At 48.7% G+C, this 25279-nt stretch overlaps 1 protein-coding gene across 1 annotated transcript in view; it reads right to left on the bottom strand.

The window, feature by feature from the left end:
• ARHGAP31 (Rho GTPase activating protein 31) overlaps positions 1-25279 on the bottom strand; it is a 496424-nt gene that overhangs the window by 33217 nt on the left and 437928 nt on the right. Inside the window, exon 8 of the mRNA XM_085621137.1 lies at positions 789-913. Within this exon, the coding sequence (XP_085477263.1) occupies positions 789-913 (125 nt within the window). The remainder of the gene's footprint in view (positions 1-788; positions 914-25279) is intronic.

The following is a 25279-nucleotide window of genomic DNA, read 5'->3' as shown; positions in this document are numbered from 1 at the left end:
AAAACACTAAAACAAAAGTTACGTTACATGAGGCAGTGGTGGCCGTTGTGCATGTATCAAGAGCAAATAAAATGCAAGAGGTAGCAAACGATACGTTACAAAAGGAAAGGTGACGTGTGCATGTTACAAAAGAGTACAAAGTACAAGTAGAGGTATAATACTGCGCTAAATGGCAGACACTCAAAACACAGAAAAACACACTGGGATGGCACTTCTATAGGCATGGAGAACAGAATTTCCTATAATGGAAGGACTTCCTTCAGAAAATAGAGGGCGTGAATTAAATTTGGAAGTGTCTTTGAAGGAGGAGAGCTTTGAGGTCAGTTTTGAAGGCCTGGGAAGAGTTGGTGGTCCGGAGCTGAGGCGGAAGTGATTTCAAGATTCTCACCGCGTTGCCTGAAAAGGATTGGGCCATCGATCTTTCGATGGCCCAATCTGATCTGATGTGTTAGGTGGAGATTTCCGCATTACAAATAGCGCAGAAGCTGCAATGTTGAAACACTGCCTACTCTTTGTAACCTTCTATCATGTCTGTTATTTAGCACTCAAAAAGTTAACACAAACTTTTAAAAAATCGTAAGACTTGAGAAATTCACGAGAAAAGTTAGGATGGAAATATCAGGGATAGAAAACAAATGTACTCAACTTAAGGTGTGGGAAAGTGCATAGAGTTCACAGACAAGCCGAAGCTCAGCTCCTGCGGCACGCACCTTCATGAAGCGTGTTTCTTCAAAAATTTGAATACCCACAGAAGACTCGAAAAAAGCCACAAGAAAGTCTTTTCTTACCCGACATCTTCTGGCCTCTCACAAATACACTCCCTTTGCGGCTGAGGTTGGACTTGGATTCGGCACCCGAGCGGCCAAGGTTGAATATCGACTTCCATTTCTTAGACTTTGTGGACAATTTCCTCCTGAAAAACAGAAATGACAAAAGATCTGAGTATTGCATTTGTTCACTAATGTTAATTTTCTACCATGATTTTGTTCACAATGTTCTTGACATCTTTATTTTGTAATGTTTAATGACCTTTTGCAGTTAGTACTTTGGCTAAAAGCACCCTGTAGATTTAATAAATAAATGTTACTGGACTGCTTTTTCTGAATCATGGTCTAACACAGGTCTGGGACTTAGCTGAGGCACATTCTGGTCTTGTCACTGGCTCAATTCAGCATTAACTTTCTGAGATGTGGCCTATGTCTTCAGGGGTCTACTTCAAGGCGAAGTACTTCATGGTGTACTGGTTCATATTCGCGCTGCTCTTCCAGGTTGTGCTTTTTTATATTTGTTAACAGTTATGTAGATTTTTGTAAGTACTACATCCACTACAAGCCACCTAAGAGGATTCGGCCAACCCAGGGAAATATGCTAGATTTGTCCTAGTGTCATTTTCTGACACACACGACACAAATCAGCAGCGCCCGCATGTTGACCGCATTCCGTTCGGTGCAGCAATCTGCAGGCAGCAAGGGAGCTTTAAGAGTTTCACTTTCATCCGGGCACAAACAAAGGCTTGATTTGATCTTTTGCTCAAGTGTCATCCCAGCTGGGAGCCATCTTTAGCCGAACACCTCGATGGCAATGCAGTGGAAGGAAACAAAGGCACATAGCTTATCACTTCACAAGTACTTTGGAGAAACTATGATTTGGAGGCAGGTTTTTAACTTTTTTCAAGCCCCTGTGTAAGTAATGTGCATGCACTGTAAGAATGCAAGATATATCTGAGTGTATGAGTAATTACACTACTAATGATTTAAATGGCATCTACTTATTTCTTTTTAACTTGTTTTTTTATATCGCTACTCATCCTAGTGTAGGGTGTCAGAGTGCTTTACATCACCGACAGACACAATAAATCATACACGTGTGTTAATCAATGCACAGGAAATGTTACCTAAACAATTATAAGGTGTAGGAATCATATATTGCCCATACTCGTAGACATTTTATGTTATGAGTGAACAGTCGAGAGAAACGCAAAGTCCGGATATAAAAAGTAATGCAGTGATTGGGGTTGTCTTTACTAACAAGACTTTATTAATTCCCAGATGAGCCCTTCTTTGCAATCTTAGAATAACAACAGATTGAAAAAAAAAAATATGGAGCTAAAGCATGACTTACAGTTTGCATGCAGCTCCTTGATGCCGGTAAATAGATCACCGTACTATATTAGAAGGACTGCAATTTATGTACTGGAATTAACAAATTGATCTCGGTGTCAAGTACTAGCCCTCTTACCTACTTACATGAAATACAATTCTGTGATCTGCATGTTACACGATGTGCTGTGCAACAGGCCCATTAACTATCTATGGTACTTTATGAGTCAGTCACTTTATGAGTCAAAACTTTGATTGGACAAAACAGCTATCTTACTGATATTAGAATTGTTAGATTTGTCAACATTTGGTGATCGTTCACCAAACTTTTTGCCTTATCCCTTCCTCTGTTTTGCTGAATTTGGTCTTGTTGGCTTTAGGGCTCTGTGCATTTTACCACTGCTAACTTGTGCTAAAGTGCTTGTGTTCACTCCCTAAACATAGTAAAATTGCCTTACACCTAATTGGCATATTTAATTTTCTTCTAAATCCCTATTTAAAAGCTAGATCATATACCTAGGGCCAGTAAACTAAATGCTTCTAGTAGGCATGCAGCACTTATTGTGCCACCCACTTAAGTAGCCCCTTAAAACTTGTTTCAGGCCGGTCATTGAGGCCTGTGTGCAATTTTAAATTGCCAATTCGACCTGGTGAAATAAGCCTCTTGTCAAACCCTAAGGTAGGCCCTAAGTAGCCTTTCGGCAGGGGGCAGTATATTTAAAAAGTTGGACGTGGCCTACGTTTTACATGTCCTGGTAGGAGAAAAAAACTAAATCATTTTCCACTACTGTGAGGCCTACCTCTATCATAGGATAACATTGGGTTACATTACTACATTTAGTAAGTGATACCTTTTGTTTGGCATCAGGTAGAAATATCAAGATTTGTGTCTAAGGAATTGGAATTTAAAGCCTTCTGTAATTGTAAAGTTGGATTTTAAGCCACAATTTCTAAAATGCCACTTCTAGAAAGTTGGAATTTTCTTTTCCTAACCATTAGGTGCTTGCAGCCTATTACCTGGGACACATGGCTAGGTGTAGTTGGCCTTTGAGTATTCCTCCCAGATAGTCATACCAAAGGTGGTTAGGTTCTAGTCAAGGTGGGCAATCCTGGCAGGATGGGAGGGTCGGAGCTGTACACAACCCCACTTGCACTGCAAATGAAGCTGCCTCAGCCCACACACAAAGAACTTCAAACTAGCCTTATGTGCCCTCAGACATCCTGAGACTAGGGCAGGGAGGAAGAAAATTCCAACACCATCTGTGGGGGAAAAACTCTAGAGGTTTCTTCCACTTCAAAGAGGGCAAGGTATAAAACTTTGGAACTTCAGACCCACTCTTCAGGTCTACCCTGTACCATCAGAGGACTGCTCTGCTGTTTGAAACCTGCTTTTCTGCTTGAACCCAGGGCTACCAGAGTGATTCCAAAGGCTAGTTGCCTGGCCTTCGATTCAGAGCCGCAGGGACAGAAAAGAATCCAACTATTTTGAACCAGCACCTGGACCCAGTCTGAGTGAGTCCTCACCCTTCAAGTGGTGCCCCCCAGGCCTGGATCCTTGGGAGTGGAAATAAAAGTGCCCAAAAAGCCCAAATACAAAACTTGAAACTTAGACAATTTTCAGCCAAAAATTGCTCTGAGAACTGAGAGAAGACAAGGACCTAACTGCTCACCGATCCACCCAAGGTGCATCACCAGTGAGCATGACTTTGCAGTAGCTCCTGCCACGTTTTTTCTGCAGCAGCAAATCCTATACTGTGGCTCCTTGCAGAAGAGCTATCCGGCCTCATGGAGGCATTGTCACCTACAGTCTGCAGCTTTGTCCTGTGGAGAATTTTTACTTCTGAAAAATAGACCAAGTTGACTATGACGCATCCTCCTCAGACACTGCTGGTTGCCTTGCCCCACTGAACTTTACTTTTTCAAATATTTTTCAACAAAAATTCTTCTAAGTCTGAAGGTAAGTGGAAACCGGGCTGAATCCACTTCATGTATCCGAACCGTGCTCCATTGTGGTTGGCCATGACTTTACTGATTGGATTTTTATTGTTCGGGTGTCAAATAATTTTTTTATTCTACTTTGTTTCTAAATTAGTGTGGGATTTTTCTTGCGTTGTGTCACTTTATCACTGTTTAGGTGCTGGATAAATACTTTTCACATTGCCTCGAAGTTAAGCCTGCTTAAGTCTGCTTTTGTCCAAAGCTACAACAGGGTTAAGCACAGGTTAATTTAGTGACCTTGTGTGGTTCACCCTGACAAGGTTTGTGGCCGTTGCTTGAGAAGGGCTCACACTCCCTCAATCAAAAACCCAATTTCTCACAACAATCCCCTCAAAATTGCTGGGCTCACAAAGATCTATGCAACAGGCATCATTTGTTAACAATACTTTATTCAGTTTTGAAACAAGCTGAGAGCTTACACGGAGCAAGTAGATATTTCAGTTCACTACAATGTGAGCAACATTGTCAATACCAGTAAGTCCTAACTGGAAAGGTCAAGAAACAGTCCAAGAAGGAAAACAAGAGACTGGACCGACCCCACCTACTAACTCACTGCGACATGGTCAACGTAGGTATACGAAGGGGCACATAGGGCCACACCTTCCAGGTCCCAGTTGGACCCTTGTAAAGGCCTAGCGCAAAAAGTGAAATCCCCCCCCATCAAAACGAGTTCTTCCGTCTCTGGGCACTTCCAGTAATAGTTCCCATTGGGCTGAAACAGCTTTAGCCCTCCCCAACCCCAGTCCCATTGTCTGCCGTAGCACGGTCTGTGCAGCTTCTGCTTCCAGCACATACGCACTTCATGAGCTGTTGTGGGTTGGGCTGGGGCCGACAAGTCTCACGCATTTATAGTATGTCACAGGGTTTCAAAAGACCATCAATTAACAAGTCTTGAGTTTGTGCTTTCACTTATTCCTATGCTCCCTGCCGCCCCAACTCTCGTAAAGGGCTGTTGCTGCCACAACAGCAGAATGTATTTCAGAGAAAAATATACAGGTGGGCATGCGGAAAATTAATAGGGTGTGCCAAGCTAGAGCTAAGCAAATGATACAGCTTGTTTCTCAACTCCTAAACAATAATAATGTGACAGTGTTTATCTTCAGAACACTAGAATGAATTCCTGCATTCAACACATTTATCAGACGTCTACTCTTAAGGGCCATTCTGTCACTGAAGTGACACAAACTGATGTAAAATGTGTATTTGAAATTTATTTTGCAGCTCTCCAAAGTTGCCTGAAAGTAACACAAAGCGCTGCTCTGCGCTGCTTTGCTTTACTTTACGTCAAAGGGGTGTTCCAAGGGCCGAGCATGGGTGACCCCTGGTTCCGTGGTTTTTGATGACTCTTTCTGCCAGCAATAGTAGAACGTGTTTAGCACTAAAAATAACACCTCTTTGAGGCAGGTGTTAAAAATGAGAAATATTTTTATTACTCCAAACTTTTCCGACTTTGCATGTGGGTTGTACTGCACAGCATAAATCCAAAACTGGAAACGTTTTAAAGTTTGTCTAGGCATGGTATTTTGTACTGGAATGGTACGCTTCCAGTACAAAACCTATGCTAGCCATAACACAAACACCTTTGCACCATCATGCAAAGGTGTGTGTGGCACTAGGAAGCCTGAATTGGCACCGTTGCTAAGTAAAGAGCAGACAGCGCCATATCTTAATACATAGGGCGCTGTCCTACTCTCTCCCTCTCATGCATTTCAGCACGGGAAACAACCTTTACAACGCAGTCATTACATCGCACTACCTTTACAACGCAGTCATTACAATGCAACATCCTTTACATCTCATGCCATTACAACGCAGCCATTACATTGCATGTCACTACAACGCATGTCATTACAACGCATGTCACTACAACGCATACCATTACAACTCGTCATACATCCTTCAGCACAGCAGCTCTGCTGATCTACACCCTGGCTCACACCCCTCACCGCATCAGAACAGGAGGTTGCTTCTTCGTTGTCCTAGCTCCGAACTTATGGAACTCTATGCCACCTCACCACAGAAAGATCTAAAATCACCTTCAATTCCCGGAAACAGTTGAACACACCGTGCTTAATTTGTGCCACACGTTTACGGCACTCAGCACTGGCACTTAATTGTCAACACCAGAGCTTATGACAGTCTGCCACAAGGTGCCGATGTCTGTCTAATTTAGAGATGACCACAACAGGCAATGTTGAACAACACAAGTACTAACCATCCCACTCCTACAAGTGTGACAATTCTGACTATTCCAGGCCCCCAAAGAAATAAGCATGGCTACACTAAAACTGACTATTACCTGTCACCTAAACCATTCTTACAGTTTTGGGAGCCTGGAACAGTACAAATTGTCACACTCGTAGGACTGTGATGGTTAGTAGTTGTGTTGGTACGGGTATTGGCAGCATGGCAGAGGCAATGTGTGGTGCAAGCTGCAGTGGGCTCCTGACGAGAGCCCTGGCACTTATTTGTTTACAAATTAAGCACTGTGAAGTCCTGCCTGTTCTACATCTAAGTTGATGCTCTTGCTTACATCACTGATTTGTCTCTTCCATAATTAGAGGGGGGGGAGCCCCTTCAGGGGCAGCTGTGCGCTTTAGAAATCATTTTAACATAACATTACATTTTGATTCAGTAACATTGATAATGTATTTTCTCCACCCTAAGTCTCTGATTGACTTAACAATAATTCTAGTTTAAATTACACCCAAAACCTCACTTACCATGCGCCAATGACCCGGTAAGTTACCAAGAATGTTTAGGGATACATTGACCCGCATTCACACAGCTCACTCCTCAACCTACACTTACACAGGTTCACCATTCACCCTCCACTCACCCGAGAATCTAGTCATCCACTACACAGCTCACTCTTCACCCTACACTTACACAGGTTCACCATTCACCCTCCATTCACCCAGGAATCTAGTCATCCATTATACAACTCTCTCCTCACCCTACACTTACACAGGTACATCATTCACCCTTCACTCACCTGGGAATCTAGACATCCATTACACTGCTCACTCCTCACCTTGCCCTTACACTGGCTCACCATTCACCCTGCACTCACCCGGTAATCTAGTCATCCATTATACAACTCACTCCTCACCCTGCCCTTACACAGGTACATCATTCACCCTCCACTCACCCGGTAATCTAGTCATCCATTACACAGCTCACTCCTCACCCTACACTTACACAGGTACATCATTCACCCTCCACTCACCCGGTAATCTAGTCATCCATTACACAGCTCACTCCTCACCCTACACTTACAGAGGTTCACCATTCACCCTCCACTCACCCGGGAATCCAGTCATCCATTATACAGCTCACTCCTCACCCTACACTTACACAGGTCCACCATTCACCCTCCACTCACCCAGGAATCTAGTCATCCATTATACAGCTCACTCCTCACCCTGCCCTTACACAGGTTCACCATTCACCCTCCACTCACCCAGGAATCTAGTCATCCATTATACAGCTCACTCCTCACCCTACACTTACACAGGTTCACCATTCACCCTCCACTCACCCAGGAATCTAGCCATCCATTACACAGCTCGCCTTTCCCTCACTTGGATACAGTGGTCACTAGCTCTCACATGGGCACACCACTCACCCTGCGCTAACAAGGGCACACCTTTCACTCAGCACTTACACTGCTAACCCTGAACTCACAGCACTCAGTTACCCAGCACTTACATTACTACAGCATTTGCAGTAATGCCACACTTTCAGTAAATGTGTTACCGCAAACAGTATTCGTGATATTACCACAACATTTGTTTGTGTATTACTAGGTGCAGAGTTAGCGTGTCGCTGGTGCGGATGGACACAGATTTCCTGTGCAGGGACGTGACATTCTTACCGTTCTCGAAGCAGTAAGACCGCATTTCTGTAAATACACACATCATTGCTGCATGCGCCAGGGCCCTGGATTCTTGGCTTTCTCCACAGAAGTGATAACACCTGAAGTGACCTGCAGGGTTCCCTGACAGCATTCCTCTACCAGGGTCAGGCATGCTCGCCTCCGGGGTGGGCGCACTGTCTGCAGCCGGCAGCGCCACCTACAGGCGGGTCTCCCATCGTGTGAGGCGCCTCATGCGGGTCCTGTGACCGATATCATCTCCTGCCTCAGACAAGGAGGCGGCGGGCCCGCCTGAGGCCGGCCGGTCGGGCCTGTCTCACCGGCCCCTCGTGTCCCCCCAGAGCCTGCTCATCCAGACGGAGGTCTCTGCGGACCCAGGGCCCTGGGAACAACGGCAGAGGGCAGTGCCCTCAGCCACACCCTCCAGTCTGAAGCAGATGCAAAAGGTAAACACAGGTCTGTCCAATGAATGGCGAGGACAGAACCCCTCATTATAAGAAGCCAGGCAGGTACAGCCTCTAGAGCAAGAGGGCAGGCAGGACCTAAGCCAGCTTTTCAGGATCAACACTGAATAAAAGTGGTGTATTTGATTGAATAAAATGTATGTGAATTTGTTTATTTATTTATGTGTTGAGTTATCTCAAGGGGTAATCCTAATAATCATGCATGGACCCGGCCCTCCTGCACCTACGTTGGGCACCCCTGATCTAGGGAAGTGTACACCATGTGAATTCATTATGATGCAAACTTAAAGGCTGTGTACTGTGCAAGTGATACCAAGGCCATATTACGTACTTACTCAGGGCAAAAATATAAGAATTCCATTTGGCTCCATTGTCCTGCAAATGGAACAAAACGTGTTGCTCTAAACCACAGCCAAGGTTTCCCTTCACCGCACCAATGCAGAGCCCCCCAAAGCGAGGTAAACCGGAGCACAGTGAAGTGCGGTTTGGGGATTTACTTTCTAGTGGAAAATGTTGCACCGAAAAGTAGTTTTAGAATTGCTCTTGAGCTACTTTGCACCAAGGAAAGGTGGGGGTTTCCCATGGGTGTCACGTGCCAGAGGGGCAACTAGAGCCACATTTCCGGGGGGTGGGGGAATTCTAACAGCAATAGGCATGGTGGAAATGCAGAGGCTCTAAGAAGGGGTGAACAAACAACAAAGCCTCATTAACAAGTAAATGGGATTTTAAAGACCTGTGAAGTACTCGGGTGCGGCTGTGTGTGTGCTGAAGCCCTTTGAGTCCTATGGGCGCTGCGCGCCTGGCCAATGGTGCCACCTTTGGTTGCTGCGCGTTGCGACTTCTTAGGACATTTTACCCCACATCTCATACATTTTTGCACGCCGCAGAAAAGTACAGAAGACTTAATTTGGACTATTCTTGGTGGAGTATTAAGGGTCAGAGTGACATTCATTTCCACTGAGTGACATTCATTTCTGCTGAGTGACATTTATTTCCACAGCGCTCCAAAGCTCACCTGTCCACCTTAGTGTGTGGCCCAGGCGCGCAACACCCATTGGACTCAAAGGGCTTCAGCCCCCCCCCCCCCCCCCCCCCTCGTGTGTGGGATGAGACACCTTCCCGGGCAAGAAAGCAGCCGCACCCGAGCACTTTACAGGTCTCTAAAAGACCATTTGTATGTTAATGAGGCCTCGCTGTTGTTTCACCCCTGCAGCTCCACTCTGCCTATTGCTTAAAGTTCAGCCCCCCCCGAAATTTTTGCTCAGCCCCCCCCGAAATTTTGCTCCAGTTGCGCCTCTACTGTGGCCCAAGATGTATTGCGTGCTTGGACTTGAATACCTTATTGTATAACCCAGTAAATCAGGCGCCTAGGACGAAAAGACAACTCGTACTCGTTTCAATTAAACTTTGAAGGATGAAAGGCGGAGCCAGTCCTGCAATAACTAGAACCTCTGATTACACACCAAGCTACATGCGCTGATTAAACAAGAGCACATCTCACTGAATTATCTTTGTGGCTCAAAGGAAAAAGTTTTTTTTGTAGCTTAAAGCAACAACGAATGGTCAATTATATTTGATAAGAACGAGCCTACATAAGGTAACATTAGTTCACAATAACGTTTACGAAGCTGGACTACTTTACATAGATTTTTGGGAAATGTTAATGTACTCTGAATGAATACAAGATATTTCGTCTCTGGGAGCTGACTCGTAGTTTAATGATCCTAGAGCGCCATCTGCTGGCGCCTGCTTGCTATTTCGAGCACTGAGCTGCTGTAGCAACTGCAAGGAAAAGGAGCGCGTGGAGTTTATTCCCATAACTTTATCAGCTGCTTCCTTCGAGCCATTTAGGAATGAGAATTACTTTTTTATTTTACTGTGTTTTTCTTACCTGGCAGGATGCCTCTCTGTACAGTGCACTAAAAGGAAGTAGTTATGTAGAGAGTGTGAGAAATCCCCAGACAGGTAGAGGTAAATGTAGGTAATGCTGACTCTCTTTAGATCTCGCCTGACCCAGCCCATGCGAGACTTAATGAGAGGGCTCCAAAAAGTGCTACTAGGCCAGCCTGGAGCTACAGTGCATGTGCGCGGGCGCGCACGCCGCGCTTTACCGCGATTACTTTCACTTTAGCGGCCGCACGCAAGCAGAAAAATTATTCATAGCAATTCAAGCATTGCTTTCACAAAGTTCACCTTCTTGTTTTAGGTCGATGTTGGGACCAGGTCAAAAGTTCCAGGAGTAGAACAGGAGTATCCTAGATTGGCTGGAAGCAAAGGTGCTGTGGTCTTGGAAGCTGGTGCACAAAGACAAAAGGGGGGCACTTGAAAAATCACTGCACAGAGGGACTTACAGGTAAGTCTGGTGCGCCTCCTTATAGGGAGAAGGTTGCAAGGGCCTGGGGACCATGGGAGCAGAGCTAGTTGGTCAGCGCTGGGGCTGGGTCCAGAGTGAGCAGATCAAATGGGCATTGTGCGTCTTGAGGTCCTCGTGGTCAGGTGCAGGCAACTTGGGGAGGCGATCTTGAAGTGGGTCTCAGGTGTCTCGACGTCCCTCAATGGGTGCTTGCTTCTGGTGCTACAGGAGTCCGCAGCAGACTCGTCTCCTCGTTTGTTGCCGTTGGAGGTCTGGTACCCCGAGTATTGGTACTCCGCGGTTCTGGAAGGTCCTGTTATCTCCAAACTTGGTGGGAGACGGATCAGACCCACCGGAGCCGTTGTGCCTTTTCTGACTTCGATGCTGCATCAAGGTCATCGGAGGGCAGCATGTCGCCAAACCGGACTTCACGGGATTGGTCCCTGCAGTGTGCAGGGGAGTGATACCTTCACTCCAAGGGAGCTTCATAACGAATTCTTGAAGGCTGGAGGAGCCTCCTGGTTTTTTGAGTCCTTTCAGGTTTCAGGACGCCACAGCAGCATCCATTGCCGAGTCCTGGAAGCAGCAGGCATGGTTTGGTGCCTTTTTCTTCTGCAGCAGGGATTTGATTCACGAGCAGTGGTTCTTCTTTGTCCTGGTCTTCTCTTGTCCATCAAATCTGATGTCCAAGTCTCAGGGTGCCACCAGCAGCGGCTTCTCCGATATGGCTGAGGCGCATCGCCCCCCAGCCAGCAGCCTTAAACACGAAAAATAGGCATTAGAGGAGTGTTTTGCACTGTAATCAGTGCACATGACGATTTGGCCGGTCGTTCCAGGCCGTACAAACCAACTTGAGCACTGAAGCTCTCTCCAACCCAGCTGCGTTGCCAAGTTGGAGAGAGCAGGCACAGGTTCCCAGCCTCACTGGGACCACAAATCATCGGTGCTTAGGCTCATCCTGACACTGCTTTCATGCTGCCAACAGCAGCATGAAAGCAGCGTCAGCATTAGCTAGTGGAGCCTGTGCCTGCGGAGAGGAGGAGCCTAGAAGAGCGCGATGCGGTGATCCAGTGATGCGGCAGATAAGTGGTCTTTTTATTGTTTATTTGTGTTGTCCATCTCACCCGTACCCTCAGTCCCCGCCACTCTTCAGAGATACCGTCTGCCACTGGATGCCACCTAAATACTGAATTTAGGGGCGTTACAAGGGGAGACTGGTAGTAGCCAATGGGCTATCTTCCTTTAAGGTGTCTACACCCTCTAGTGACCACTTCCTGTGGGAAGAGGCATTACCCTAGCTCTGATAAGGGTTTTTCTTACCATCTCAAAAAGGTAGAATTTCAGGAGAGGAGTTCACATCACCTGCCCCGCCCTAGGGGTGGGGTAGGCTAAGAGGGGACCCTCCTTCTAATCTAGCTAATTTTACCGCCTTTACTCCTGCCAAAAGTGGAGCAGGAAAGGGGGCTTGGCTTCCTCCAATACCTGGAGGTTTGGATTTCAAAGGTGACATCGCCTTTGAAGCTTCACACCCAAGAAGGTCATCCTGTCCTAGAGGAGGAGTGAAGCACCCCATGAGGTCAGAAACATGTCTGGTAGTGGCAAGCTGGCAAAAACATGTCAGGAACCACACCACTGCTTGGCAGGTTTTCAGGGGACTCTCTAAAAGTGTGAATGTATTATTAAATCCATCACTGGTATCGGACGTGGCCCTTTTTGCAGGGTCATCCCTGAACTTTTTGCCTTCCTCCTGTATGTTTTCTGACCTGTTGTTGGCTGTTTTATGACTCTGGGCACTTTACCACTGCTGATCAGTGCTAAAGTGGATATGCTCTCCCTGTTGTTAAATTGGTGTATTGATTAGTGACTCCATGATTGGGTTATTTGATTTACTTGTCAGACCCTAGTACAGTGCACCATGTGTGCCCAGGGCTTGTAAATCAAATGCTGCTGGTAGGCTTGCAGCACTGATTGTGCCACCCACAGAAGTAGCCTGTAAAGTGTGTCTCAGGCCTGCCATTGCAGAGCCTGAGTGCAGTCTAGTACTGCCATGTCAACTTGGTGAGTACACCCACTTTCCAGTCCCTAAACCTTCCCTTTTCTTCATATCAGACACCCCTAAGGTAGGCCCAAGCACAGGGTGCATTGTAAGTATAAGGTAGGACATGTCCTGGTGTGTGTGGCATGTCCTAATAGTGAATTGCAGCCATTTTCGTTTTTCACTATTGCAAGGCTACCTGTTCCCCATAGGCCAGAATGGGCAGTTTGATTATAACATCCTATAATCCTAACTGACCCAGGGAATATGGTAGAAATTCGAGTTTAGTATGCCTGAACTCAGAATGATAAAATACATCTTTTAGTGAAGTTGGTTTTAACAGTCTGTGTTTGAAAATACCACTTTTAGAAAGTTGGTATTTTCTTGCCTAACTGTCCAAGCCTGCCTCTGCTAGGTTGTGTATTTTGTGTCTGGAGTTTAAGTGACAGGGGCTGGGGGATTCCAGGAGACAGGGTGAGTCAGCACAGGGCGGAATAGAGAGATCTGCATGTAGATGGGTGGGAGGAGTTGCATCTGGGACCTGAATAGGGCTGTGCCTTCCCTCCACAATGCTGGCTCCACCTCCTGTGGTGCGTCTGATGTCTCTGCCCACACTGTCAAAGGAAAGAAGGAGTCATGTAAACAAAGTGCTCCAGTACTGACCAGAACTGGTTTGGTCTAGGCAAAGGCCTCTCTGCCTTCAGAAAACAAAGAGAATAGTAGTACAAATATGGGGACCCAGACCCCAAGATTTTTAGATCACTTCTGGAACAACAAGACAAACCTCTGCCAAGGAGAAGAACCAAAGGAAGCTGTAGGAGTTTTACTGCCCCCTTGCCAGTGTGCTGTGTTGTTGGGTTGGCCTACAGTGGTGTCTTCAGTGCCAAGGAGAGGAGAAGGAACTTTCAAAGGACGTTCATCATCTTGCAGAATAATTCCCCAAGGGGTTGAACTTGTGCTTGCCTCCTGCTGAAGTCTCAGGGACAAAGGACTTCACCACCAGCTCCCCTCTGAATTTGCTTGCTGGGAATTCTAGCTGCAGAAGCCTGCGTGTCGCTGGGAGCTGGAAGCGCGACACACAAGAAGAAGCGTGTCACCTCCGCAGCTGTAGTCGTCGCATCGCCGGAGAAGCGTGCCGCCACCGCATCTCCACAGAAGCGTGTCCTCATCACAGTTGTCTGCTGTCGCATCCCGGAGAAGCGTGTCGCCACCGTGAGGGTCGCCGTCGCATCACTGGAGAAGCGTGTCGCAGGACCTGTCGCGGATCCAAATTACAGTCGCCGCAAGGCTGCCAGGGCGTCAACGCATCGTCTTCACATCGTCGCATCAAGGGCACCATCTTATTGCATCACACTGGATTGTCGCATCGCATCGAGGTGCCATCTTGCCGCATCGCAACCGGGCTGCAGCATGAGAATCTACGCATCACCTCCTCTCCGGTAAGGATCAAGACGCATCCCCTACTCTGCGCAAGTATTGAGGCGCGACGCATCAACTCCCCCGAAGGAAGGAACCAACGCATCTCCAACGCTGCAAGCCTTTTGTTTATTTTGTGTTAAGCATCCAGGTACTTTTGTGAGAACTGTGTCGCATTTACCAGCAACTTGAACTAAGTTAATTCTACCATCTTTAAGTCAATATTGAGTACAGTAATGTGGATTTTTGTCGTTTGTGGTCTTGTGTTAAGTCTACATAAAGAATACTTATTTTTATAAAACCTGTGTAATGGCCATCTGTAGTGTTTTCACTGTATTACTGTATGTGTTCACAAATGCTTAACACACTGCCTCTGAGATAAGCCTGTCTGCTCGTGCCAAGCTACCAAGGGGGTGAGCAGGGGTTATCCAGTAGTGTAATCCCCTTTCCTTGACTTAGAAGCAAGGGTCCCTATTTGGTCAAAGGTACCTACCTCTGCCAACTAGAGACCCCCAGTTCTAACAACTGGCATCACTGAGGGTTTGGTAAGACAAGATGTTTGGTACCAAACACTAAGCCAGGGCAGAGTTCGCAGAGTTTTACTCCGCGGAACACTGCGAAGTTCCAGAAAAACACTGCAGAGTTACTCCAGCGGCGGAGTCTGTTAAGTCATGCTGATCGCACTGTTTTATAGTGCCAAAAGTTTGTCTCACTGTAAAATCAGCACGAACGGCACTAAGCATCGTGCCAGAGGGTGCTGCTGCTTTCTGCTGCTCTACTCGAGCGGCAGCTTCCTCAACGCGAATGGCAGATTTCTCAATGCCATGGGTCCTCGTCAGGAGGAGGCCTAGCACATTATTTTTTATCGCAAGAACTCGCCAAATTACTATTGGCAAGCCGCTCGAGAAATAGAACTCCGCTCCACATCCCTTCACTGATTTTCTCAGAACTCCGCATGGAGCGCAGAGTGGGCAAAACTCTGTGAACTCCGCAGGCAGAGTAGAATTCTTCGCCCACCCCTACCAAACACCTTAGGAATCATTGAAGCCATCAAGGAGTTAGAAAACTTGTGTTGACAAGTATCCAGCCCATGTACTCTTTATGGTTTCCCTGTGCACTTACAACTTCTCAGAATACACTGGACATTGTAGGGGAATATCTGCTCATGATGACAGGCCCACACATAGGATAACGTGCACCCTGCTTTAGGGCTAAAGGCCTGCTGTAGGGGCGACTTACCTATATCTTATTTAGTGTATGGGAGGTATGGCACACAGGGCTGTGTGCCATGTTGACTCCTGATTTCTCTGCACCAAGACACGCAGCCTGCAATGGCAGGGTGCATAGCCTTGGTGAGGGGTCCCTGGGGAAGCACAACCAGTGCTACAGCCCCAGAGCACCCTCTTCAGTACCCATGAACTAGGTAACAGGGGTACCATTTACTAGGGACTTACAGGGGTAACTAAAGTTGTGCCATTGTGGTAAATTTTGGGAAAGAGATTTGGCACTGGGATTCTGGTTAGCAGGTGACCCAGTGCGCTCACAGCTCGAAATCACATCAGACATCAGGCAAAGATTTGGAGCTAACCATGTCAAAAGAGACACTTTCCTACAATGCGGTAACCAGATGTTAGTCATCTCAGGAAGTTCCTGTTCGAGGGCCCACTTAAGATTTATTTCAAACTTGATGACACTTATATAAAAGTTGCATCTTTCACAATAGGGCCGCTGATTTTCAGACAGAGTTTCAATAAAAAACAATCAAATTTGCACCGGTTGAATATCTTGTTGTGCAAGGTCTGAGTGACCGCTTGAAACAGCTTCTGTTTCTACTATGTGTTTCTAAAATATGTGATTAATAAATACACACTGAATGATTTTTGCATTTATTTAGAATGTGTATTATCACTAATTAGAGAATACGAATAGTCTCCTATCACGCACAGCGAGCAACACATAAACAAAACTACTAACATCTCGAACTGGACGTCAGCAGAAAAGCATGTCAATGGCCATCAGGAGGCTGGAGGTGAGTAAGAGCATGACAGCTGCATATGGCCTGCATAAGAGATTGCTCGTAGAGTACTTTGCGTTCTGGGATTTGTAGTTCTGGATTTAGAGTGGTGCCACAATTTCAGGATGTAGAGTAAAAAACTGGAACGGAGGAACTATTTGCAAACAGGTCTGAGGAATCTGAGAGCCCTAAGTATGCTCTTCAGAAACATTCCAGCAGTTTCAAATCTGTTTCTAGGCCATTGTATTGGAAAGAAGGGGCTCGTTTCTAAAATCTATATTGCTAAATGGATATAACAGCTTTTTTCTAATTGCATTAGAACCACTCAAAGTGGCACATATGGAATACATATGGAATTGAAATTTCACACAAACACATTGGAAACATGGGTATGTCACACTTAACCTGGAAACTTAGCAGCTTCTCCTCCGTCTGCAGAACAGGCAGCACCCAGGCTCCCTGCCTCTCCCAGCCAATCACAACGCTGCATCAGCAGCGTCGTGATTGTTCTGAGTGGCCAAACAGGCTACTCAGGCAGTGCCTGGGCATGTTCTCCACTGGGCTGTGCTACTCAGCCCGGTGGAGAACATGCTAAGTGCGCATAACGGTTTGGCTGGCCAAAAGGGCCGGCCAAACCGTCATGCACACTTGGGGAGTGAAAATCACTCCTCACTTTGCTCTGACGGCAGCAAGCCAAGCCCCGCCCCATCCGACCTGGCTCCGAGGCTTGCAAAGAAAAATAAAATGATAATAACTCTTGTTATTATCATTTTCTTTTTTTGTACTGCGTGCTGAGCAGTGGGGCAACGCTCCTCCGTCTTAGAGGCGGAGCAGCCACTGTGCTCCACAGAGGTAAACTCATTGCAAACATCACAGTTGTGCATCTCTTTGGAGGTTAGTGACGTGGAGCGATCTCCTGACACCTCTGAGAACCTGGGAAGAAGTAACGTGCAAATGTTTCATATGACCTACTGACAGACACATAGGAAAAACACAGTTGTTTCCGGACGCTATGCTATCCAATTCTTTCTTCTTATTATCGCAAATTCCAAGAAATTACAAAAACATGTCTGACTGCTATATAGGGGAGGAAAAGTCAGAGCCGTGTGCCTCCCGGATCAAAATGTGACGTCACGGTTATATCTTGTGTCTCCTAGTTCCTTGCTGCTCAGCCTGTGTGGGTGTGATGTAATAGAGTGTTCATGAGTGCATGGCTTGGATGAGTGGTCAGTTGGAATGAGTGGGGCTGAGCAGCAGGATGCTGCTCCCGGTGGGGCCTGTACCATCTTACTTGTAACTCAATGCACCTACATAATCTACACTACTGGCTACTGGACTAATTACCTACAAGGACCCTACTTTATTTACAAAAGTCACGTGAAAACATCCACAGCGGGCGCCAACTCGATGGATGTCAGTGGGAGGGGTCGGTACGCGAAACAACTCCCATAGGGTGATTTCCTTAAAAGGTGGTTGTCTTGTCCTGAGCATCCACCCCTCGGCTGCAGCGCTATGAAAATGACCATGTGAAGCTATAATAGATTAATGCTGCCAGACTAAGGTCACCGAGATCTGACTCTTGGACAAATTAACATATGGCTAAATCTCTTGCTTGGACCATTTCCAGATAACATTGTACATCTTCACCCAAGACAGCTCTCTGAGGTGCAGGTAAATTTAGAGCACTATCCAGTCTCAAATAAATAAGTAAACACCACAGTGTATCGGTGCTAGGAGCCGCTCATAATTCTGCTAGTCCAGCTGTCTGAAGAGAACCCCACAAGAGCACGCTGACATTAAACATATCACTAAACGTCCTTCTGCACTTGGCCAGACAGTGTCAGACTGTTTCAGACATCCTCTCTCTAGGTGTTGTGGGCCCCAGTATTCCAGTGATCACAAAACCAAGGGGGATATTGACAAGGATCTATCGCTGAGTTAATGGCACTTTATCACAGCCAAAGTTGCGATAAATTTATCGTCCCATTCACAAGCTGGTGTTAACAGCCCACAGCACCAGTTTACCCGCGATAGCAGGCACAAAAAACATCACCACAGAAGACACCAGCAACTATCGCTAATGAGATGCAGAGTAGGCGTTCCCGTGCCAAAAGCCGCGACAACACCACTCCACAACATTCACAATGACCAGCCAGAACTGCGATAAGAACACAAAACAGGCGATAAGGCACGTTAGCATCAGGAAAATAACACCTGCTCTGACCTGGTGCAAAGTCCGACCACAGCCTGCACCACAAAAGGGAGCACAGCCCACAGCCACATCGGAAGGGCAACAGATGCTATGGAGACACTGGTCATGCGGCCCGGACACCCAAGAGGGCAACAACACCCACCGCCACCACCCCAGGACCCCAACCCCCACCCAGAACACTCCCCCCTCCCGGAACACCACAGAGGCAGTGCAGACAAAGACAGCGGACCCCCAGGATACGCACCAGCCTCACAGACCCAACACCTGACAATGTAATTGCCCACTACAGGCCCAAAAGGACAACCATCGTACGCATCCTGACCAACAACGCCCAACAGGCCGACGGCACTAACACAGCGGACAACCAACATCCCACCCCACACAAAGCTGCTGGCTGTGCTGCACCTGTTGGCCCCTGGTACCCCCCAACCAACACTCACCAGAGTCGGAGGAGTCTCACAGCCAGCCACATCCAAGTCCCTCACACCTGTCCTGGACATCACCATCAGCCTGGTACCCCAGTCCCTATACGTCCAACACAATGCACAGGATCCGCTGGACACCAACCAAGGATCATACACCATAGCTGGATGCACGCACGTGTTGGGGGAAATCCACAGCACACATGTCATACCTGTGCCCCCTGCCGACACAGCACACAATCACCACAACAGAAAGCACACGTGTCACATCAATGTGCAGGCAACAACCGAACACCGTGAAACCTCCACCAATGTCGCCTCCAAATACCCAGATACCTCCAGCCTCCGACAGTCCATCAGCAACCAGCGTTCCCAGGATGGCACCAAGGGATATGCACAACCCCTTGGCAAGTTCCAAATGAACAACCCACTCACCTTAACTCCACAACCATGCAACTCACAACACTGGCAACGCTCACGTCACAAAATCAAAACCAACATGCAAAACAACATGCCCACCCACTAGACACGACAGAACAACTCACAATGGTAACCTGGCATGCCTTGAACATGAGCCATCAACGGCATGGCACCTCAGCCACACACTAGCCAAATGTGGGGAGAGGTGGCAACCAGGCATGTGTGAAGGAGGCAGGAGAACCATGATTGGGAAAGTATACAATGCCAAGAGTGGCGGAGATGTGCTGGACAGACTGCAGTATGCAGAACACACCCATATCCATGGCGACATACACCTCAGGTGTATGGAGTGTAGTGGACAGTGGACGCAACCATGTCACCCCGGCCAGTGGGGTAGTTCACGGAAATGTTGCCTGTTACGTCCCCCCCGTAAGGGTGAGCGGAGTCGGACGGACCGGCGTATGCCAGGCCAGCGTAGGGGTGTGAATAAAAAGCACGTAGCCCTAGGCGTGGTCCTGTTCCGGAAAGCCCAACGTCTCTGCCAGGGTGGCGCCTCTCACCATGCCACAAGGCCGACGCCGTCCTCGTGAGCGGAGTTGCCTGTGATCCTGTGCACCTGCCGTACCCTGGCCTGCTGGACCCCAAACCCATCAGGCCCGCCCCAGCGCAGCCAGGCCACACTGATCACCTGCTGACACCGGCGTGTGTCACGGAGGGCCCACCACCTGCAGGCGCAAGCTCCAAGCTCCAAGCTCGAGGGCCGTGACCCGAGCAGCCTCTCAGCCATCGCTGCCCCCCCCCCCCCGACGCAGGCCCACATTACTCCTTCCTCATTCACATACTACACCGGCATCCTATTCGGCCCAGTAGGTCCCATATGTGAAACTGTGCCCTGAGTCCTGAATGGCAGTGACACCAAAGCTGGGGCAGCGGCCACCGCACCAGACCCCCCCCCCCCAATCAGTTAGGCATAGTTCCATATGGGCATCTTGCGACACGTGGTGCCACTAACCCTGTTCAACGCCAGCCGGTCTACACGTGGTGTCACTGACCCTGTTCAACGCCAGCCGGCGACACGTGGTGCCACTAACCCTGTTCAACGCCAGCTGGCAACACGTGGATGAGAGACCAAGACTAACCTGCGGACCAGTAGGTCCCACATCCAGCACCTAGTCGCGAATCACGAATAGCAGAGTCCACACCAGTGGTCGCACGGAGAGGAGTAAGAGGAAGATGCGGCTCAGTCCGGACAAAAGCCGGGTCACAGTCACGGAGGTGACCGAACACTATCAACACCTGACCTGGTGCCATCAACCCTGTTCATCGCAAGTCCACATCCCGTGGTGCCACTGAACCTGAACTCCGCAGGGCGGTGGGGCCATCCAACCTATGCCGGCGACACTCGGTGAATGGCCCGTGCTGACTGCTGCCTCAGGCCTTCACTGCGGTCCAGTAGGTCACACATGTGGAACTGTGTTCTGGGTAAGATGTGGAGGAATCCACACCATTGGACACGCCTCATCGCAGGCGGCATCCCCTAACAGCACTGGTGCCACTAACTCTGTGCACAATGAGTCATGGGCACCACCTGGTTGGACCTTGGTGGCTCAGAGCCCATGGCCTTGTGGTTTTCTGCATCTTCTTCTGGCTGGACCGGACTTGGTGTCCGACACGTGCCTGTTCCATTCATCTCCCCCATAGTGACTGTATCAGCATGGGCCTGCCCTCTGCATCCTGCCCTGGTGGTACACCTTCCACTGTCCATTGAGACACTCTGCGACAAGGCCCCTGGTCATCCGGTGAACCTGGTCTGCAGCCGTGACCCTTCCACAGTGCACCGCAAGTCAGAGGCCCGTGGCGGCAGGCCCATGCAGGATGCAGTGCATCCGGGGCTACTGACTTTGTGCAGCACAAATCATGGGGCCTTTATGGTTGAATGGTTGTGTCCTTTATGATGTACACTGTTGTTGATTTCTGACTGCACCAGGCAGCCCTTGCCAGCTGGTGTGCACACACCCCACACACATCCAACACAGGTGTCACTCGGTAAGTGTGCCTCATAATAAATGTGGCCGTGTGCACGTGCCTGTAGCCATTTACACCATCTGAGCAAGTGTGTCCGTGTGTTCATTGTATCAGCATGATGGGCACGGGCCCTGCAACATCACAGTGTGCTGTCTTCTGCGGACGTTGCCAAGTCACCTCAGCGTTGGCAGTGACCCTGGACATGTAGCCCCGCACCTACCCCCCTGCATGCACAGGCTGTGTGTGCTGGTTTGGCAGGGGGGCAGGGCGTGGTCTGGACCTGGCACGGTGCAGGAAGTGCGGTAAGTATGTCTCTGTTTTGGGGTGTTGTCGCCACCATGGCCACAGGACATAATGTGGCATGTACCAGGAGGGCAGGCCCGCAGGTACGGGGACGTGTAGGAGCACAAGAATGCTCGGGGTCTTGGCACATGCATGCCAGGTGTTATGTGTATCAGTCTTGCGCATGAATGAGTCTGTTGCCTGGCCTCATTCGCAGTGCGATCCCAGCCAGCCATGGGCTGAACACCTGTGTCCACCCTGACCATTGGCCTACACCCAAGTTGGCGCACACCTTCGAAGGCCAGCGTCACGGTATTGTTGGCATGGCACTGGACATGCACAGACAGGCATTGGAATGGTGTCCCGCAGGAGTGCACGTGATGCAACCGTGAAGCGCACACAAGTGTGGGTGCCCGTGGCAGGGAGGAGCAGCTGTGTGACAACGTGACACACAGTGAGTCCGCTCATGTGCATCGTGCTGGGCATATCATCCATGAATCCCAGGGTCGCAGACGTCCCACCACACCCACGACCGGCCTATGTACGTCTCCGGTATGCATGCAGCTGGTGAAGTTACTGTAGGAATGAAAGGTCCTTTGTCTGTACTATCAGGTGGTAGCACATCTGCAGCTCCGAGCAGAAACTTGCATGTGCCCAGCAACCCCTGACAAATACGATAGCATTTGCTTGCGACTCACACACTATGCACTGCCCAAAGTGAGACCAACGTGTACACATCCCACACACAGTAGTCCTTGGTCGTAGTTGGCGTGCATGAAATGGCCTTCACATGTACTCCCACCCCACCCAAGGCCTGCACCCGTTGTACACAGACACTGCTCATTGCACCGAGCTGTGCCATTTCATCCACCGGACTGTCTCGGGTCAAGCCAGTGCTGCTTCAAGCAGAGCCACTGCCGCAATGCCAGACTATCCCGGACACATGCTCGACTCCAGTCACGTGGAGCTGTACCGTGCACGTCTGCTGCATGTACTGGGGGCACTGCCGTTGGCAGTGCTGCAGATCATTTACCGGCTGAGCTTCCACCTTGCGCACGTCACCTGCGTGCAGCCTGTGTTGAATTGTTGCTCGTGCATATTCGAGTGGTCCATGGATGTCTGCCTCTCCAACGTATCGGTAGCTGACCTGGATTACAGCATGTGTATGCGCCCCCTGTTGGCCCACGACCAGGAGTGTCACAAGGATGACCGCTTATGGCATGCATGGATGTTTGGCATGCAGGCTGGAAACTGGACCTGGGAGATTGCACGAGTTGTCGTGTGCAGTGAGCACATGGAGCCACTACCCGATTGGGCTTTGGTGCACATTGGGCCCAGTGGTTGGAGTCAGCACATCTGTCCGCGTCAGCAGATGGATTACATCGACGATATCTCAGATGTGGTGGACGATGATCGCTCATTGGAGATGTTGGCCTACGCAGCTATACTCGCGTTCATGGACGAGTGACAAGGTACCTGCAGCCACAACTGGATGTGAGCCATTGCACGTGTCCCGACACATGGTTGCATGTTGTGGATATGGTCACATGTACCAAGACTACAGTGGACAGGGCTGCATTGGCCAGGACTCATGTTCCAGGCGCGGACAACCAACGCGGGTTGGCACTGACTTGTGTTGGAGAGGGACTCCCCCGAGCTGGACATGTGCGCTTTCCTACGTTCCTCATTCAGACATGCTGCTGCATTTGTCTGCATATCGTGGCACTTCTCTTGGCCGTACTGACTCGCACTTGTTGATAAAGTTTCCGCACTTTCACTTGTCTCCAACTGTGTTGTGTCTTGATTTGTATGCCAATGTGTGCGTCACAGACTCTCTGGCTCCCTGCCATACGTGCACTGCTACCCCATCAGGGCTGTGTGTACTTGCGCATTGTCATGTCCCTGTTTCGTGCTTTGCCAGATGCGTATGGCCGTTTACCGGCCACAGGTGGGTGCACTTGTGTCCTGTGTTTGGTTGTGCACAAGTTGGTGTTTGTACCACATTGTGTTCGATGTTGGTGTGCTCTGCTTCCCCTGTGTGTGTGTGCTGCATTGTGTGTGAGATGTCCCTTCAGCTCTGATATTGCTCACCCTTCTCCCTTTCAGGCGGTGTTGTCTTCACTTCTGTGCTTGTTCAGTGGTGTGACATTGCCGGGTTGTGTGCCTTGTGCTCCTGGTTGGTGTTGTTACTCTTGGGCATGGTTTGTCTGCAGTTGTATTGTGCTTAGTTGTGCATGTGTGACATTGTGCCCATCTCTCCCTGTCCCCCAGTCCCTGCTGGTTCCTCTCCCTGTTGCTGTTGTGTCTGTTGTTTGGTGCAGTTTCCGGTCCCCGAGTCCTGCCACCATCTCCAGACTGATGTGGTGGACACCATTTCCTCCATGTCATCCAGCTCCTGGTGTGGCACCTCCGGTGTGCATTGCTGCCTTCTTGTTGTTGGCGTGTTTCTGCTTGTTTGTGCCTTTCGCATCATTGCTGGAGTTTTGGTTTTCTGCCATTGTCCTCCTCCACTCTCAGGCTGCATTCATATTGTCCAAGATGGCCTGCCATGTACCATGTTTTGTTGCCAATGGGTTTGGTGGGGTTGTCTGCTGGCTCGGGTTGCCTCCATTGTGGTTGGCAGTTTTCTGTTTAGTCTGTCTTACTTTTTCAGGCTTTTGTTGTGCTTATTCCCGCCTGCCATGTGTTTCATGGTCGTGGAGGTGCTTATCGCTGCTTTCCTCATCGCGAATGGGCTACTCGCACGTTTTCTGGTGTTGTGGTTTGTGTTTTTATCTCCGTTGGGGTGGTTGTATCGCGGACATTGGCCGCGTTTTCGCCGGACTATCGCATGCTACCGCCATGTAGTGAATTCCACGTCAACACAGGATTATTTTCCCACGATGGGCTACGATGTGTAAAGTTGTGTTAGCATTTTTTGGTGATGTTTAGCACACGTTCTTGTGAATATACCCCTAAGCTGGCTCTAAGAGTAAATACCAGGGTTGCCAAATGACGGGGCACTTTTAGGAGCATAAAATCATCAATCTATCTTCAGAGCTGTTTTATCTCCTCCCACTGGGTTCTAGAACAGCTCTGGAACTGTTTGTTCTAGGACAGTCTGAGAACAGGTCACAGACTTAAAATACTGTACCTGGCGCCATTATGGAATGCAGACTGGTCTTCAACTGGTGACTACTTAGTCGCGCCCAACTGCTGCAAGGATGGGGGCGGGGGGTCAACACTGTATGATGGAAAGTCATACCTGCCCCTCTCAACAAAAAACTTAAATTGGTACAAAATGCCAGAGAACCAGAAAGAGGTTTTAGAACTGGTTTTTAAACTTATACACTCTAAATAATAGAAAGTAGAGAACCCAACAATAAAATTAACTACCATAAAAGATTTTGCATTTTACAATAATGTGTCCAAAAACGTCTGGAACATGGCCACTTGGACTAGTTGCTGTGTGTAATCGAAGGACACATGCTGTGCTCAGAGTCTGCTGTGCATGAACTAAGGCTGCACACGCAGAATGCTGTGTCCACAGCTTAGAGTCTGAGGCCCCAGGCCATGCACAGCAGGGGTTGAGGGCATCGGGCCTGGGCACAGGCAATGACCAGAAGCCGCCCTCATAGGAAGCGGTACACTGCCACTGCCATCCTTAGCTGATTTGGGTGGCA

This window comes from Triturus cristatus, chromosome 8, assembly GCF_964204655.1.
Source record: "Triturus cristatus chromosome 8, aTriCri1.1, whole genome shotgun sequence".
Classification (NCBI taxonomy): Eukaryota; Metazoa; Chordata; class Amphibia; order Caudata; family Salamandridae; genus Triturus; species Triturus cristatus.
Note: the sequence above shows the minus strand (reverse complement) of the source record. Positions and strands in the feature narration are given on the sequence as shown.